Source organism: Trichosurus vulpecula, chromosome 9 (genome assembly GCF_011100635.1).
Source record: "Trichosurus vulpecula isolate mTriVul1 chromosome 9, mTriVul1.pri, whole genome shotgun sequence".
In the NCBI taxonomy this organism is placed as follows: domain Eukaryota; kingdom Metazoa; phylum Chordata; class Mammalia; order Diprotodontia; family Phalangeridae; genus Trichosurus; species Trichosurus vulpecula.
The window spans coordinates 43,813,839-43,827,044 of NC_050581.1; the positions used below are offsets into that span (position 1 = coordinate 43,813,839).

General features: G+C 39.7%; 1 protein-coding gene across 1 annotated transcript in view; it reads left to right on the forward strand.

Annotated features, from left to right (window-relative positions):
• Positions 1-13,206, forward strand: part of SNX29 (sorting nexin 29) — a 647,758-nt gene that overhangs the window by 66,344 nt on the left and 568,208 nt on the right. Inside the window, exons 9-11 of the mRNA XM_036738094.1 lie at positions 2,693-2,811; positions 7,724-7,799; positions 8,979-9,061. Of these exons, the coding sequence (XP_036593989.1) occupies positions 2,693-2,811; positions 7,724-7,799; positions 8,979-9,061 (278 nt within the window). The remainder of the gene's footprint in view (positions 1-2,692; positions 2,812-7,723; positions 7,800-8,978; positions 9,062-13,206) is intronic.

Below are 13,206 nucleotides of genomic sequence, written 5' to 3' on the forward strand. Positions count from 1 at the left end.
TAAATGATATGGTGTATGGAAAGCATTTTGTCATTAGTAAAGACCTCTATAAATGCTCATTAATACTCTTTTATTTCTCTTAATTTGCTGTCACTGCTGGATAGTCAGGGGGACGGTAGATTTGTACCAAGGAAAGGGTATAGACTGGTACATTTGGTATTTCTTTTCAAGGTAATGTATTAGCAGTGCTATTTTGACATGGGCTCTTTTGCTCATTCATATATATATATTTTTTAGTTTAATACCTCGTGTTTTGTACCATTAAACTGGTGTGGGGTGCTGAAGGCTTAGGAACCAGATTTGACTTTATTCAAGTCCTGGTAGGAGTAACCGAACCCTTTTTTTCCCTCCTTGGTTAGCCTAATGCATTACATCACCACCATCACTATGTAGGGATAATGTACATCATCCTTTTGACTGTGTAGAGTAGAACAACACAACCCATCACATCCCCAACTTGGCAGGGCCCTGAAAGAGAGCACCTCCCTTGGAGTTCAAGAATCTGGTTTCTGTTTCTCATTCTAGTACTTTCTACCTATGTGACCTTTAGTATCACTTAACATCTCTGAGCCTTAGTTTTAACATTTGTAACATGAAGGTGAAAATACCCAAACTACTTACTTTTATCAAAAATAGTAGTTGGTGCCATCTGGGGGGAGGGAGGAGGAAAGGGAGGGGGAGAAAATTTGGAACTCAAAAACTTGTGGAACAGAGTGTTGTAAACTAAAAAAAATAAATTAATAAAAAAATTTTTAAAAATAGTAGTTGGGATCAAACTAGATAATATATAATAAAGTGCTTTTTTTTTACTATAAAGAGTTATACAAACCTAAGTTGCTACTGTTATTATGAATATCATTGTTATTTAAATGGGATATTTAATTGATGTCTCTTGTTAAAGAGAATACCAGGGAGTCTGCCCACTGTTCTTTAGTGTATAGTTTTAGAGAATTATTTGGAGTCACTGAGAGTTAAGTGAATGCCCAGGTTTAAACAACCATGAAGTACCAGATATGGAACTTGAACCCAGGTTTTTCTGGCTCCCAGCTGGTTTTTCTATCTGTTTATCCACACTGCCTCTCTTTTTACTATTAGTTATAAAATGTGAAAAGAATGGACTGAAAAGCACATTGCCACATGACTTTACATGTCACATAACAATCCTAGAATCCTAGACTTAGAGCTGGAAGGGACTCCTTTATTTTGTAGATAAGGAAACTGAAGCCCAGGAGATTTAGAGACTTAGTGAAGGTTGGGTGGAATTTGAACCTAGTCCCTCTGACTTCAAAGTCAGTGCTCTTTCCAGTACTCCACTGATAGCTTCCTGTATCCCCCTTTTCACAAAATTTAAGGCTGCATTTCTGTTTTATTTGAAAATCCCTAATTTTTCCTGTAGTCCTTAATTTGGCTGATTTTGGAACTAACATTTCTATTCTATAGCCTAGAAAAATAGCTTTATCTCTAGATTTGTACATACTATCATAATCAGATTTCCTCCCTTGCCCCAGAACTTCCTTTTTGTGCTCCAGTGTTATGCTGAGGAGAGAGACTGGAGGACTGAAGAGGGGGAGCCTTAAGTCAAACTAGCTGGCATTGTGATGTGTAGAAACACAAAACAAACAAGCCAATGTGACTTTACACATCCTCAGAGCTGCCTGTCGTGTCAGTGGTTCATCAGCTTGAAGGAAATGTTAACTCTCTCTCCAGAGTGTCACAGGCGGACCATTTGAAAAATCCTTCACAACCATCCTAGAAAAAGAGGAGGTGAAAAATGTAATAATAGCTCAGCAAATGGTATTTTGGATTAGGTTTTCTGATAAGCTGACAGCCAAGTGAATGGTCTTACAATATGGATGTGCCAGTCTAAGCGTAGTGGTTTAGTTGCCACGCTAGATGGATGTTTGTAAAAGGATTACAAGTAGACAGACCAAATGAAGAGAACATCTTTGAATGTTAGACACCCTTGAGAAGTAGAAATGCTATTAAGGTTCATTTTAAAGACTTTAAAGTACTTGTTTTGCTAAAGGAGAGCAAGCTGTTGGCCAATAATTCAGAATATAGGCACTGTCATCCCTTCCCAATTTATGTGTGGATTGCCAGGGTGCTGGAGGATAATTGTTTTTTCTTATTTCTGACTGTGGAGGCCTGGCCCATAAGTGGTAAGAGACTACCTGTAACACACTACAACAAAAGGCCCAGAGTGGGAAAATATTTCTTGACCGCAGACATTCATACTCCCTCAGGTTATTATTATTATTATTGTTATTTTAATCTTTTGAGTTCAGATCTTGAGATTATGTTGATTAAAGAGAGTAATGAGTACTCAGGCTATATATAAGTAATGTTCTATGTGGAGACTTGGAGTTTAGGCATAGAACAAATCTAGCTTCTGTCATCAAAATGGAATGATGCTGTCATCATTGTTAGCATTTCTTAATTGTTCATTTATTTGATGTGCGTTGATGAATCCTGCAGTGAGAAGTTAAAGAAAAAACAGCCCTTGTTCTGTCTGCATTTACAATCTATTTATTACACATTGCTATTTTTTGCATTTGAAATTATCGCTACATGTTACAGTGATCTGACATATCCTGACTACTCTGAGAAGCTTGATAAATAGATGTGGTTATCATGCAAGCCTTCTGTGGAGCTAGAAAATCTGTTTTACATCTGCATTCTTTCACAATCCTAGGCCCCTGGATGGCAACACCTGCCTTTCACAAATGCACAGCTGGGCTCCCCTGCAGGTGCTTCATGGTGATTCTGATGTCCTTTTTCCTCTCAGTGGAGTGGGATCTTATGCCCCAGCAGGTGGGTTATTTCCTGTCTCTTTGTTATCTGTAAAAGCTTTTGATTCTGAGTAGAGACAGTGTGGTATCACTGTGGAGAGCCAGTTGGCCTCGAAGTCAGGAAGACTGCCTCTTGAACCCCCACCTCTGACTTCTATGGACTGTGTGTCCCTGGGCAAGTCTTTTGATGTATCTCAGTGAGTGCCTCAGTCAACTCTTGAAGCTACAGCCTAGCTGCTGAGTGAGTTTCTTTCTTAGGAGTTCCGTGTACCAGTAAAATCACAGGTCTGTCCTGAATCAGAAGTTTTGGGTCTGAGAGAGAATGTGACTTTGTAACATATCTCAGAGCCTTACGAAAGAAGGCCCTTAAACATCGTGAGAGGTAAAACTTGGTGCATGTGGCCTTCTTTTCCACCAGGAAGCCTTTGGGTTTAGAGGACAGCAAACAAAGGTGTTCCTGAGACTCCATCTGGGTGGTGGAGCTTTTTGAGGTTCCCCTAGTCTGAATTAGATGTTAAGACAGCTGAGCTTTTTAATGCTGACTCTGCCAATGAATTGTTGAACTTAGGCAACCTCAGATGTGTTTCATCTCCCGCTATAAATAGTTCACCTGTACCTCATAGCAAGGGGAGAAGATCATCAGTGAGCTAATACAATAAAACTCAATCAATAAGCATTTAGTAAGTTCCTAGGCCAGGCAGGAGCTTACATTCCAAAAAGAGATGAGAAGTTTATGTATGTCTACACAGCATAAATATAAAGAAAATTAATGGAAAGAAATACAAAATAGGTGAATAGTGCTAGAGAAATAGAAAGTAGTCCTGCTTGAATAGTCTCTTTCATTATTGTTGTGCTTCCGCAGCTGTTTGTGAAGGACTAACATAAAATTGTTCCTGATTTTACTTATCATCCTCTTGTTCTTTGAACCATGGCACCAATAGACTAAAGAACTCCCCCAGGGTCACTCAGGCAGTTCAAGTAGGGAGATAAGGGCCTGGTTTCTTACTCCGCCCTTATTTTGTTCTCTCTCCTTTCAAAGGGAAATCAATTGTACTTTTCTGTGGACCCAGATTTAAGGAATTGTTTAAGGTTCTTTTGGGATTCTTAAAAACAAAAACAAACAAACAAAAAACCCAAACCAAAAAGGTAAATCATTGTGAACTTATCTTTAAACCATAACAAAATCAACTAATCTTACATTTACAATTAATTGAACTTTAAAGTTCAAATTATTAAATTAATTAGATTAAAGGAATAAAACCTTCCACATAGATCTGTTTTGAATGTTGATCTGTTCCTTCAGGGCTGTGCAGAAATCCTTGACTAGGTGTTATGTTGCCTGGCTCTGGATTTTTCTGGTCATGATCTCTAAGTGCTGATCATACTTGCTTTTTTAATTTTTTGTATGTTCCCTTTGTCAAGGTTGCCAACTTAGGTGCTTAGGTATAGATAATTAATTGTTTGCCTTGTTGCTGGTAAGCACAATGATTTCTTAGTCACCAAGCGTTTATTATGTGTTTATTATGTTCCGAGTGCTGGTTTAAGCACTGTGGATACAAAGAAAGGCAAAACCAGTCCCTGTCCTCAAGGAACTCACGTATAACCAGATACATGCAAAGTATCTATGGAGTAGATGGAAGGTGATCCGAGAGTGGAAGCCACCAGCAGCTGTGAAAGGCCTCCTGCAGAAGGTGGGATTTGAGATGAATCCTGAAGGGAGCTAGGGAAATTGAGTCAGAGGGCAGGAGGGTGAGCATTCCAGGGATCGGAGATAGTCAGTGAGAAAGCATGGATACGGGAGATAGTGTGATGTATACGAGAAGTATCAAGTTAGGCCAGTGTAGCTGAATCACAGAGTATGTGGAGGAGAAGAAAGTGTTTAGGAGCCTGGAAAAGTAAGAAGGGGCCAGGTGGTGAAGGGCTTTAATTGCTGGAGGACTTTGTATTTGATCTTGGAGGTCACATAGAGTCTTGGAGGTAATGGGTGATAGGGTCAGACCTAGGGTTTAGAAACACTACTTTGGCGGCACAGTGGAGTATGGATTGAAATCAGGTGAGATCAGGGAGACCAATTAAGAGGCTGCTTCAGAAGGTCGGATGAGAGTTGATGGGGCTTGAACTTGCGTTGGTGGCTTTGTGAGAAAAGAAATGGGGATATATGTGAGAAATGTTGTGGAAGTAGAAACTGAATGTTGTGGATCAACTGAGTGACCCCTCATCAAAAACGGCTCTAGTCGTCTTGGTTAATGGTGCCCATAGGGCTTGTTGGCTGACCTGGAGGCAGTAACTCAGAAGTACCCATTTCTTGTATACGTTGGTAATTCAGTGTATACAGTTGTAGGTGGGACTGGACCCTCTGATTCAATAATTCCACAAAAATTTATTAAAAGTGCCTAATGTTCTTTCTACCAAACTCTTGCATGCCATATTAGACACAGATGAAGCACTTACTGCTCCCAGAAAATGACATTCTTTTGGGAGAAAAATATATAAACATATATTACAAGAAAAATTGAGGAGGCAGAGCACAAACATTTGTGGGGATTAGGGAAGATTTCACCTATAAAATGACATTTGAATTGAGTCTTGAAGAGAGAAGTGGAGATGAAGAGGGACTGCATTCCAGGAATGAGCGATGACTCATGCAACATATATGCCTCAAGGTAGAAAATGGACTGGGGAGTTTGAGAAACAGCTAGTATTCCAGTTTGGCTATAATATAAATTTAATGTAATAAGCAGTAAGGAGGAACCATATCTGCAGTGGGGTTTAACTATTATTCTGAGGAATGAAAATTTTATCCTACATGCCCATAGGGAATCACTAAAGGTTTTTCAGAAGGGGAATGGCATGGTCAGACTTGTTCCTTATGAAGACTCTCTTTCAGCTTTGTGAAGGTTAGATCAGAGAGGGGACAGTCTAAAAGCAGAGAGGACAATTAGGTGCCTAATAGAATAGTCAAGGTTCACAACAACCTGCTAGGCTGGCAACTGTGTCAGAGGGAAGGAGATGGATGGGAGATGTTATAAAGGTAGAAAGAATCTACAAGTCCTGACAAACGATTAGATATGAGTGGTAAGGGAGAGGGAAATGTCAAGGGTAACTCTGAGATGAAAGACGATAGTACCCTCAAAGAAAGGGGAAGTTTGGAGGAGGGGCAGGTTTAAAGCGGGATGATAATTAATTTGGACATGGTGAATTTGAGATTTCTGCAGGACAGTTTAATGGAGATATATAGCAAGTAGTTGATGATGTGTGACTAGAGATCAAGAGGCTCATTAGGACTAGATATGTAGATATTTACTGTCACCTGTGAAGAGGTTATGAGATCTCCATGAAGGCAAGTTTAGAGAGAGAAGATGAGGGCCCAGGGAAGAGCCGTGAGAGAAACATTGGGGGATGGGGTGGGGGGATTGGAGAGGAGAAGAGAAACAAATGGTGATTCAGCATAAATAGATTGAGAAGGAACATTTAGATAGGTAGGAGCAGAATCAGGAGAACCCTGTTTTGGATGCCAGGATTGTTGAGGGTGTCTAGGAAATGGTGGTTAACAATGTCAAAAGATGTAAAGCGATAAGGAGGATGATGACTGAGAAAAGGCTGTTGAATTCAGCAGTTAAGATATAGTTGGTAACTTTGGAAGGAGCAGTTTTGGTCAGCTAGTGAAAAAGTTGGAAGCCAAATAGATAATTCTGGATTTTGACGGTGAAAAGGAAGGGAGAGGTAGGATGGTACTTTGAGGGGATGGCAGGGGCCAGGGAGAATTCTTAAAGCATAAGTAGGCCTGATCGTGGCTGTAGGTTTTAAGGAAATCGACAGAGAGACCGTAGATAACAAGAGACTATACAAAGAGGAAGAGAGAAAGAATGGTTGGAACAAGTAATGAAGTTGTCTTGATACTCCTTAACAGCTACCTTTATTTTCCAGCTGTTTTTTCACTGAACTGTTATTTAGATATTTTGGATACCACTGTGACATCTATTGGTTGTCGTACCAGTGAAAGTTGTGGTATATGGTTTATGCAATAAACATGCAGAGGCTGATTTATTCAAAGATAATTTTTCTTGGAATGATACTTTAGCAGCCACAAATCTATTTATGAAAATCACTAATGTTCTTTCACTGCTGTATCTTAGAATTTATTTATGGCAGCATTTCCTGTGAATGCCTCCTCAAAATGCAAATGAATTTGAGGACACTTTCTTTAAGACCAAGATGAACAAACAAACCAAAAAACCCAGCCTTTGTTGCCTTAATGGAACTTTATATATAGACCAGGTAATGTTAATGAATTAGACTGTACTGCCCTCCAGTGTTGATTTTACATTCTTGCAGATGGGAACCGAGTTCCCGTATGGTGTGGCTTGGTATCAGCAGGCCATATTTACTGGTTGCTGAAGGTTGGCTCGATTGTATTCTATCATAACTCCACAGTCCTTACAATTGACCCGAAATGCCTTCTTACTCCTAATGGGGATACAGGCAGTCTCTGGGTAGGAACAATTCACAGTTCAGGGTTAGCAATGACAAGATCAAATTTAAGATTATGGATTTTTAAAAAAAATTTGGACCCGTGAAATCATTGATACAGGGAAATTCCAGTGAAGGAACTCCCTATGCCAGTGTAGATTTCCAACTATTGTGTACTTTATAGTTTTGGAGAATTGTCTAGGGACTGAGACTCTAAGTGACCTGCTTAGGGTCACTTATATGTCAGAGGGGCAACTTGACTCATGTCTTCCTCCCCCAGGTGAGCTCATTTCCCATCGTGCCAGGATGCTTTATACATATAAAAATGAAAATAGGCAGCCAATAAAATGCTGTGTGTAAATGAAGTGAGAAATAAGCCGGCCGTTTCAGTACATGAGCAGATGATTATTTTGCTTCCATGCACTGTTTGAGTTTTCTCATTCTGATTGATTTATATTCTACAGATGCCACCTTAAATAACCTGGAGAATGGCAGTGGACCCCAGAGCAGCATTCTCACTGGCCCTGAACTTCAATACAGGTTCATGTAACAAAAATTAGCTTTCTTTGGGATTAAAGTCTTAATATAGTCATTGGAAGGTGTTTTACTTTTCTGAGATTAAAGACTACTTATTCATGTGTTCTCTTTATGTAGGTGAAAGGATGTCCGGATTTCTTTTCCCCCCTACTCTCTCCCTCTTGTCCTTTTCCCTTCTCTCCCTTGATTATTCTCCTTATGGTTATTAAATTATCTTCATCCAGGGGATATATAAACCTTTTTTTTTTCCTGTTGAGATTCCTTGTGAAGAGTCATACTATCCACATAATCCACTTTTGGTTCCAGTTCCTCTTTGAGTAGTCATGCCTTACTCTAAGTATGATAGATAACATTGTGGACAGGTTCAGCAGAACAATGGGTAGACTTAGGACAGAAGGGAGCTCTTGAGACCTGCGTATGACTAGCATAGGATAGAATAGATTGGGATGTTAATCAGCCGTTGCGTCTCTTAAGTAAATGGCACGTTGACAACACATTTGAATAGGTGAAATACAGAAGTGGGCGTTGGGAAATAAATATTGGTTCTAATTCCTGACTTTTAATTGATAGATTTTTTGATCCTAAGTAAGTTATTTATCTTCTTTGGTTCATAGTTTCTCCATCCATACAGTCTTTTTGAGGATTTTCCCCATAGAAGTGTGATAACAGTAATAATAACAGCAATAGCTAACATTTATATGATATACATCACCTCATTGTGTGGCGTGTAGTGCAGATAACCTTATCCCCATTTTACAGATGAGGAAATGGAAACTTAGCAAGGCTAGGTGATTTGCCCAAAGTCATAACAGCTAACGAATGACAGAGGCAAGGCCTCAGATCCAGGTAATCTGACTGGAAAATCTGGTGATCTTTCTACTACTCAGACAAAATAATATGAGTGAAAATGCGTTGTGCTCCAGAGTATTGTTACTGTCTTCTTTGGGTCTTACTTCCAAAGATTATTATTATTTTTAGAACGAAGAGACTTGTTTGCATTTTATTGGCTAATGCCACATTAGCTAGCTATTTTTATATATCTGAATCTTCTTCCTCAACTAATATATGCCACTTGATATTTGAATAGACTTCCATCTTTTTAATAGTCTTCGAGGTCTAGATTTTGTTTTGAATTCTGCAATATTAGAATTTAACACTGCTCTCTCTTTCACAAAAATTCAGTGTGGAAGCCAGTCCTCCAGTCCAAGGGAGTCCTTTAAACAGCCTCTTGCCTTCCACACCTGTGCCAGAATCAATGACAATTAGTAAGTATTTTCTGAATTATTTATATTGGAAGTGGATAGCCTGTCAGTCCCTACCAAATTGCCTTGTTTTTGTACTTTTTCTGAGTTTTCATAGTTAGTGTGAAGTATATTTGGTCAGTCAACAGGCATTTGTTAAGTGCTTATCCTGTGCCTATTGCTGGGGTATAAAGGCAAGAGTGAAGCTATCCCAGCTCTCAAGGAACTTATTTACATTCTAAGATGGTTTACAACATGTACATAAGTATGTATCTATAGTGTTTGTTCTTTGTTTTTGAAGAGGATCATGACACCAGGGAAATGATGACATGACTTGTAGTTGACTTTGATTTGAGTGAGGGAGGACTGTTCAAGGTCACCAGGCTCACTTTCTCCTCCAGAGCCATCTGGGTCCAGTGGCCTGATATTCACCAGGATGACTAGAGATGGTGCAGGATGCATTGCTTCTGTGAGCGACTGGCCCTTTAGGGTAAGGTCTTCTCCGGTTCTCACTTTGAGTGAGGTAATGCCCATTCAGTGAATAGGCCTCTTTAAGAAGTCAATCAAGGGATGGCCCCTTTAATCAAAAATCAAAAAAAAAAATCAAACTGGGAGGGGAAGACCCTCAGGGTTCCTGGCCAAAAGAGAAACAGTTACTATTTAGTCTTTACATTCACTCTGTGCTAGGAGGGCAGGGACCTATTGTCCAATCTATGAGCTCCAGAGTGAGTTGGGTTTCTTGAGAAAGAAATCTAGCCAGTAAACCCAGAGTTACAGAGGCAGCCTTCAGCCATTGAAATGTACCTTCCTTTGGGCAGAGCAAGGAGAGGGAGAGGATACTACTCATAGTTTGTGTTTGTCCTTCATTTTCGAAGAGGACCACGACATCAGGGAAATGATGACATGACTTGCAGTTGACTTCGATTTGAGTGAGGGAGGGCTGTGCAAGGTCACCAGCCTCATTTTCTCCTCCAGAGCCATCTGGGTCCAGTGGCCTGATATTCACCAGGATGCATTGGGAGACCACTAAGAGGCAGCTTGGTGACTCAGTGGGTGGAGCATTGGGCCTAGAATCTGGAAAGACTTGAGTTCAATCCAGCCTTAGATACTTACTAGCTGTATGACCCAGTGCAAGTCACTTAACTTCTGTGGTTAACATATATATGTATGTATGTATGTATATAATGAATGACAGCAAACAGCAGGGTCAGTAAAATTCAGATGGGGAAGAGTGTCCAGGGGAAGAGAATGGTCAACAATTTCAGATCCTGAAGAGAGATCAAGAAGGATGAACAGTGAGAAAAGGTGATTTGTTTTGGCCATTAAGAGATTGTTAGTAACTTTGGATATCAGTTTCATTTGAGGAATGAGTTCTGAAGTCAGGTTATAGGTAATTAAGAAGGGGAGAGGAAGAGAAATGGAAGCACCCAGCGTAGAAGGCATTTTCAAGTAGTTACTTTGTTAAGGGAGGAAAGTTATAAGATGGCAGTTTGCAGGGATGATGGAATCTGGCCAGGGCTTTTTAAAGGTAAGGGAGATTTGGGTGTGTTTATAGGCAGGAGAGAAGGAACCAGTAGACACAGACTGTGGAAGAGAAGGAGGAAGGAGCATATTGAAAGGGTAGTTAGCTGGAGAAGACAGAATGGTATGGAGTCAAGGGCAGATATAGCATCTTTCACCTTGGGAAGTAGAATGTCCTGTTCTTTATCAGAGCCTGGAGAAAAGGAGAAAATGGTGAATAGGGTTCTCAGTAGGTTTTTGAGAGGAGGAGGAGGAGGGATTGTGAGATAAAGAAGAGGGATAAAGAGGCAGCTCCCCATAGATTGCTTTTATGTTTTTCATTAAGTGTGAGGCAAATATCTCAGATAAGAGGGTTCAGGGATAGGGGTGCTGTGGAATGCTTAAGGAGAGAGGAAAAAGTTTGTTTTGCTTCAGTAAAGTCCGAATTAAGATTCAATCAGCATGGTTGTGTGACTTCTAGCTTTGTTTAGGCAGTATCAGCTAAGTTTAGCAGACCTAGGCACAGAGGAGGGAGAAGGTTGAGGTTTGGCAAGGCATGAGTTTTTTTTTTCCCTTTTCGTTTTGAGGGAGTATCAATATATGTTTTCAAAAATCTAATTTAATTTCTTCAATCAATGAAATACTTTATCTTGCTCTTGCCTCCTCCCATTGGGGGAAAAAAGAATAAAACAAAACCTTTGTAACAAATATGCAGTAATCAAGCAAAACAAATCCCTGCATTGGCCATGTCCAAAAAATAAATGTCTCCATCTATTTCCTGACTCCATGACCTATTAGGAGATAGGTAGCATAGTTCACCATCCACTATTCACTAACTTGTCATTATGTTGGTGAGAGCTCTTAAGTGTTTCAAAATTGTTTGTCTTTGTGTTTTGTTGTAGAAATTGTTTTCTTGGTTCTATTAATTTTATTCTTCATTATTTCATATAAGCCTTCCTAGCTTTCTCTGAAACAATGTCTCTGAAATGATGTCTTCATAATTTCTTATAGAACAATAGTATTCCATTACATTCATGTACTCCAATTTGTTCAGCCTTTCCCCATTTGAAGGTGTATCTTCTAGTTTTCAGTTCTTTGCCACCACAAAAAGAGCTAATATAAATACAGGGTGTTCCAAAAGTCTTGAGTGCCATTCTAAGCTTTAGTTGTTTAAGCCTTTTGGAACACCCTGTATTCTTGTCTATGTGAGTCTTTTTTCTCTTTCTTTGATTTCTTTGGGGTATAGGCCTAGTAGTTGTTAAGAGGCCTAAGGCCTAAGTAGTGTTAAATCAAAGGGTGGGTGTGCAAAGTTTAGTAACTTTTTGGGCATATTCCCAGTTTGCTTCCCAGAATGGCTGAATTCACAGCTCCAACAGTGCATTAATTCTGCAGCTAATCCAACATTTGTCATCTTCATCAACTTTGCCAGTACAATGGATTTGAACCTCCCAGTTGCCTTAATTTTTATTTCTTTAATTTTTAGGAAATGGCAAACTACTCCAGTATTTTTGCCAAGAAAACCCCAAATGGGGTCATGAAGAGTTGGACACAACTGAAATGACTGAACAACACCAAATTATTAGTTATTTGGAATACCTTTTCATATGCCTATTGATAACTTGGATTTCTTCCTCAGAAAACTACCTGTGTATTTACTTTCACCATTTACTAGTTGGGGAATATCTTTTATTCTTATTAATTTATATTACTTTTAAGGCATAAGTTTTGATAGAAGAGTAGGGCAAAGGATTCTGGAGGAGAGGAAATTATAAAGTTGAAATGCTTCACTAAACAATCTATTTGGGAAGGAAGAAAAGGTGGAGCCAGAACAAGGGTGATGGTCCTGGAAAGCACTGAGAGGTACAGAGATTATAGATCATGGGAGGATAAAGATTAGGTTTGGGAGAGGCACATGGAGAGATGACTGGAGATTGTGATAAGATAAAGGATTTTCAGGTTTCTTGGTCATGGACATGTTCATGTGTGTGATGGAGAGATCATGGGCAGGACCATTCCTGTGCGTAGGTAGTCGAGGTGGAGCAGACCCATGAGAGTTTAGCAGAATGAGAAATTGGACGATTTGGGTATTTGAAAGAGCATTTATGTTGAGGCTATATATTGAAGTCATGTAGGAGGAGAGTACAGTTTGGGGGGTGGGGAGACCTTGATTCAGGCACTCAACTTATTGAGAAAGGAGGGAGAATATTCTGAAGGCTGGTGGGTAACAGTTACTAGGGTGTGGATTGGGTGATAAATCTGGATGAAGAAAACCTCAGAATGATGGTGGTACAGAATTTGGAAGTTGCAGTAGAGTATTCCAATTCCACCTATGGTCCTAGTAATTTGGAAGGAATGAGAATAAATAGATGCCAACAGTACTGGAAGGAAAGGACTAGGAGGCAGGGTCACCTGGGAGGAGCCAATTTTCAGTGACAGCTGGAAGTTGGAAGGAACATGAGAGGAAGAAGCCTGAAATGAGGGGAAGTTTATTAATTATAGAGTGGGAATTCCAGGGGACATAGGAGAAAGGGTTGGAAGATATGGACTGTAACAATAAGAAGGGTATGGGGCTAAAGGGTCTGGGGATTTAAGAGTCAGTGTCTGCAATGGAGAATGGGGTTTTTAATTTGGGAGTGTGGGATTCATTATCACAATACAGTTATCCCTTG